The 3380-nt window shown below is 50.4% G+C and overlaps 1 protein-coding gene across 1 annotated transcript; it reads right to left on the bottom strand.

Moving 5' to 3' along the window:
* Window positions 1–923: 923 nt before the first annotated feature.
* CBY2 (chibby family member 2) lies at window positions 924–2065 on the bottom strand. Its single transcript, XM_068170845.1, is given in 6 exon segments — window positions 924–1119; window positions 1121–1501; window positions 1503–1649; window positions 1651–1671; window positions 1673–1879; window positions 1881–2065. Coding segments are annotated over 6 exon segments (969 nt in total). The 5' UTR covers window positions 1992–2065; the 3' UTR covers window positions 924–1017.
* Window positions 2066–3380: the final 1315 nt, after the last annotated feature.

Raw genomic sequence — 3380 nt, 5'->3', positions numbered from 1 at the left:
ATTGATATTTCTAGTTCCATCACAGGACAAGGCAAAGAGCAGTGCCCTGTCCCTGTGTACCAGATGCCCCTGGGCAGGTCTGGGAGTTTGAGCTACGTGGTGGGTTGAAATCTTCCTTTGGACTTGGAGATTTGAAAACAGGACCACATGTACTGCAATAGCTTGCTGTCACATGCTGAGGACTGGGCATGCTGCAAGGCTAAGCAGCTTGAGTCCTGTGTCCAGTTCTGGGCCCCTCAGTTTAGGAAAGATGTTGAGCTCCTGGAACGTGTCCAGAGAAGGGCAACGAAGTTAGTGAGGGGCTTGGAATACAAGCCCTATGAGGAGAGGCTGAGGGAGCTGGGGTTGCTTAGCCTGGAGAAGAGGAGGTTCAGGGGAGACCTTCTTGCTCTGGGGTTGTTTAGCCTGGAGAGGGGGAGGCTGAAGATAGACCTTATTGCTGACTACAACTCCCTGAAGGGAGGTTGTAGGCAGGTGGGGGTTGGTCTCTTCTCCCAGGCAACCAGCACCAGAACAAGAGGACACAGTCTCAAGCTGCACCAGGGGAGGTTTAGGCTGGATGTTAGGGAAGAAGCCCTTCAGAGAATAGAATAGAATAGAATAGAATAGAATAGAATAGAATAGAATAGAATAGAATAGAATAGAATAGAATAGAATAGAATAGAATAGAATAGAATAGAATAGAATAGAATAGAATGGAAAAAGACCTCCAAGGTCATCAAGTCCAACCTATCACCCAACACCATCTAATCAACTAAACCACGGCTCCAAGTGCCTCATCCAGTCTCTTCCTAAACACCTCCAGTGATGGTGACTCCACCCCCTGCCTGGGCAGCCCTTTCAATCTCTCTTTCTGGGGAAGAACTTCTACTGTAAGAAAATTTCAGAGTAAAATGATGTTCCTCAGACATCTTCAGGCTCTACTTGGATTTTATTAGGTTCCCTGAAAGATGAACAAAAGCTTTCCAGGAAATTGAACTAGGAGGTCTTTAGCACCAAGCCTCACACATCTCCAAGCTAATACTCAGGTGCCAGCTTATGTTCTGCTTCTTTGTCCAGTGGAGAAGTGATGGCAATGAGCTCCCTTTCCAGCATCTCCATTTGAGCCTTCATGTCTGACCACAGTATTTTTCACAGCATTCAGCTGTAGCTTCAGTTTTTTGTGATCTTCCTGGAAGGATCTCCTCCAGCTGCAGAAAGTGTTGCAGTCCTGTTTCTTCCCAGGGTGATGGTTGCCTTTCAGGAAGACATGGAGCAATTCGTGCAAGTCCCGGAGAACCTGGATAATTTCATGCTCGCTCTGCACGCTTGAAGCAGACTTGGGCTTATACTGGGTTGGAGTAGAGTTTTGCTTCTTAGCTTCAGGTTTATACTGGGCAGCTGGGCCAGGCTTATCTTCTTCCACATCTGTGGTGGTATCAGAGTCCTCCTGAAGATCTGAGTAGGCATCTTTGCTTCCTTCAAGGACAGTGATAGCTTCTTGTTCTTTCCAGAGGGTGGGGGACTGGTTGGGTCTCCCGTGGGAAATCCTCCAAGACTCTGTTGTACTCCTGGACCACCTGAAGAGCTTTGTTGCCTGAATTGACCTGAAAGCCTATGTTCCTCTCTTGGAAGAATGGGAACAGCTTGTTTTCCTTCTGGAGGCCTTGCCTGAACGACATCAGTGTAAAGCAACCTGGATAGCTTCGTTCTGTGACTGGAGACGTTGCAGAGCCTTGTTTTCTTCCCAGAGCATCCTGTTCTGCATGTGGAGGACTCGGATTTCCTCTCTGAGTGTTTCGTTCTCCTCCCAGAGGCTCCATTCATTCTGTGCCTTCTTGCTGAAGAGTTCCCAGTGAGTAGCTGAGGGTGGCTGGCAGTAGATCTCTTTCACCCATTTTACCATCAAGATAGACAAACGCTTCGTCTCTCAGTTTTATCCGGGGAATGATACAGTCTGTCTCAGGCTCTGTAGACTGCATGTCCTGACGTGGCAGATCAAAACCAGACATAGCTTTTCTTCAGTTGAGGAGGACCGTCTGACAGGGCTTCTTCCAGGACTGGCAGAAATTTGATCAGGACCAAAAGAGCTAGGAACACAAATGCACAGAGTGACAACCAAAAATTCAAGGTCAGAATTAAAGTGCTGTGGCTGACAGGAACAAGCGAGTCGGTCAGTTCCCACAGACAACTGTGGCATCTCTCTGCATCAGGAGTAGTGTGGCCAGCAGGAGCAGGGAGGTCATTGCGCCCCTGGACTCAGCACTGGTTAGGCCACACTTGAATACTGTGTTCAAGTTCTGGGTCCCCTCAATTTAAGAAGGACATTGAGACGCTTGAACATGACCAGGGAAGGGCAACGAGGCTGGGGACAGGTCCTGGAGCACAGCCCTGGGGAGGAGAGGCTGAGGGAGCTGGGGTTGCTTAGCCTGGAGGAGGCTCAGGGGAGACCTTCTTGCTCTCTACAACTACCTGAAAGGAAGGCTGTAGCCAGGAGGGAGTTGGTCTCTTCTCCCAGGCCAACCAGCACCAGAACAAGAGGACACAGTCTCAAGCTGTGCCAGGGGAAGTTTAGGCTCAAGGTGAGGAGAAAGTTCTTCCCAGCAAGAGAGATTGGCCATTGGAATGTGCTGCCCAGGGAGGTGGTGGAGTCCACATCACTGGAGGGGTTCAAAAAGGGTTTGGACATGGCACTTGAAGCCATGGTTTAGTTAGTCCTGAGGTGTTAGGTGACAGGTTGGACTTGATGATCTCTGAGGTCTTTTCCAACCTTATTAATTCTATGATTCTATGGCAGGACCACAGGCTTAAGGGAAGGGAAGGGAAGGGAAAGGGAAGGGAAGGGAAGGGAAGGGAAGGGAAGGGAAGGGAGGAAGGGAAGGGAAAGGGAAGGAGGGAAGGGAAGGGAAGGGGAAGGGAAGGGAAGGGGAAGGAAGTGAGGAGAAGAGGAGAGGAGAGGAGAGGAAGAGAGAGGAGAGGAGAGGAGAGGAGAGGAGAGGAGAGAGAGAGAGGAGAGGAGAGGAGAGGAGAGGAAGGAGAGAGAGGAAGGAGAGGAGAGGAGAGGAGAGGAGAGGAGAGAGGAGAGGAGAGGAGAGGAGAGGAGAGGAGAGGAGAGAGAGGAGAGGAGAGGAGAGGAGAGGAGGAGGGAGAGGAGAGGAGAGGAGAGGAGAGGAGAGGAGAAGGAGAGGAGAGAGAGAGAGGAGAGGAGAGGAGAGGAGGGAGGAGAGGAGAGGGAAGAGGAGGGAGAGAGAGAGAGAGGAGAGGAGAGGAGAGGAGAGGAGAGGAGAGGAGAGACCAAGTTGGAAAAATACCTCCGAGATCATCGAGCCCAACCTATCACCCCAACACCATCTAATCAACTAAACCATGGCACCAAGTGCCCATCCAGTCTTCTTCCTAAA

Source organism: Melanerpes formicivorus, unplaced genomic scaffold, assembly GCF_026170545.1.
Source record: "Melanerpes formicivorus ecotype bairdi unplaced genomic scaffold, bMelFor1.0.p_v2 SCAF_672, whole genome shotgun sequence".
Classification (NCBI taxonomy): Eukaryota; Metazoa; Chordata; class Aves; order Piciformes; family Picidae; genus Melanerpes; species Melanerpes formicivorus.
Note: the sequence above shows the minus strand (reverse complement) of the source record. Positions and strands in the feature narration are given on the sequence as shown.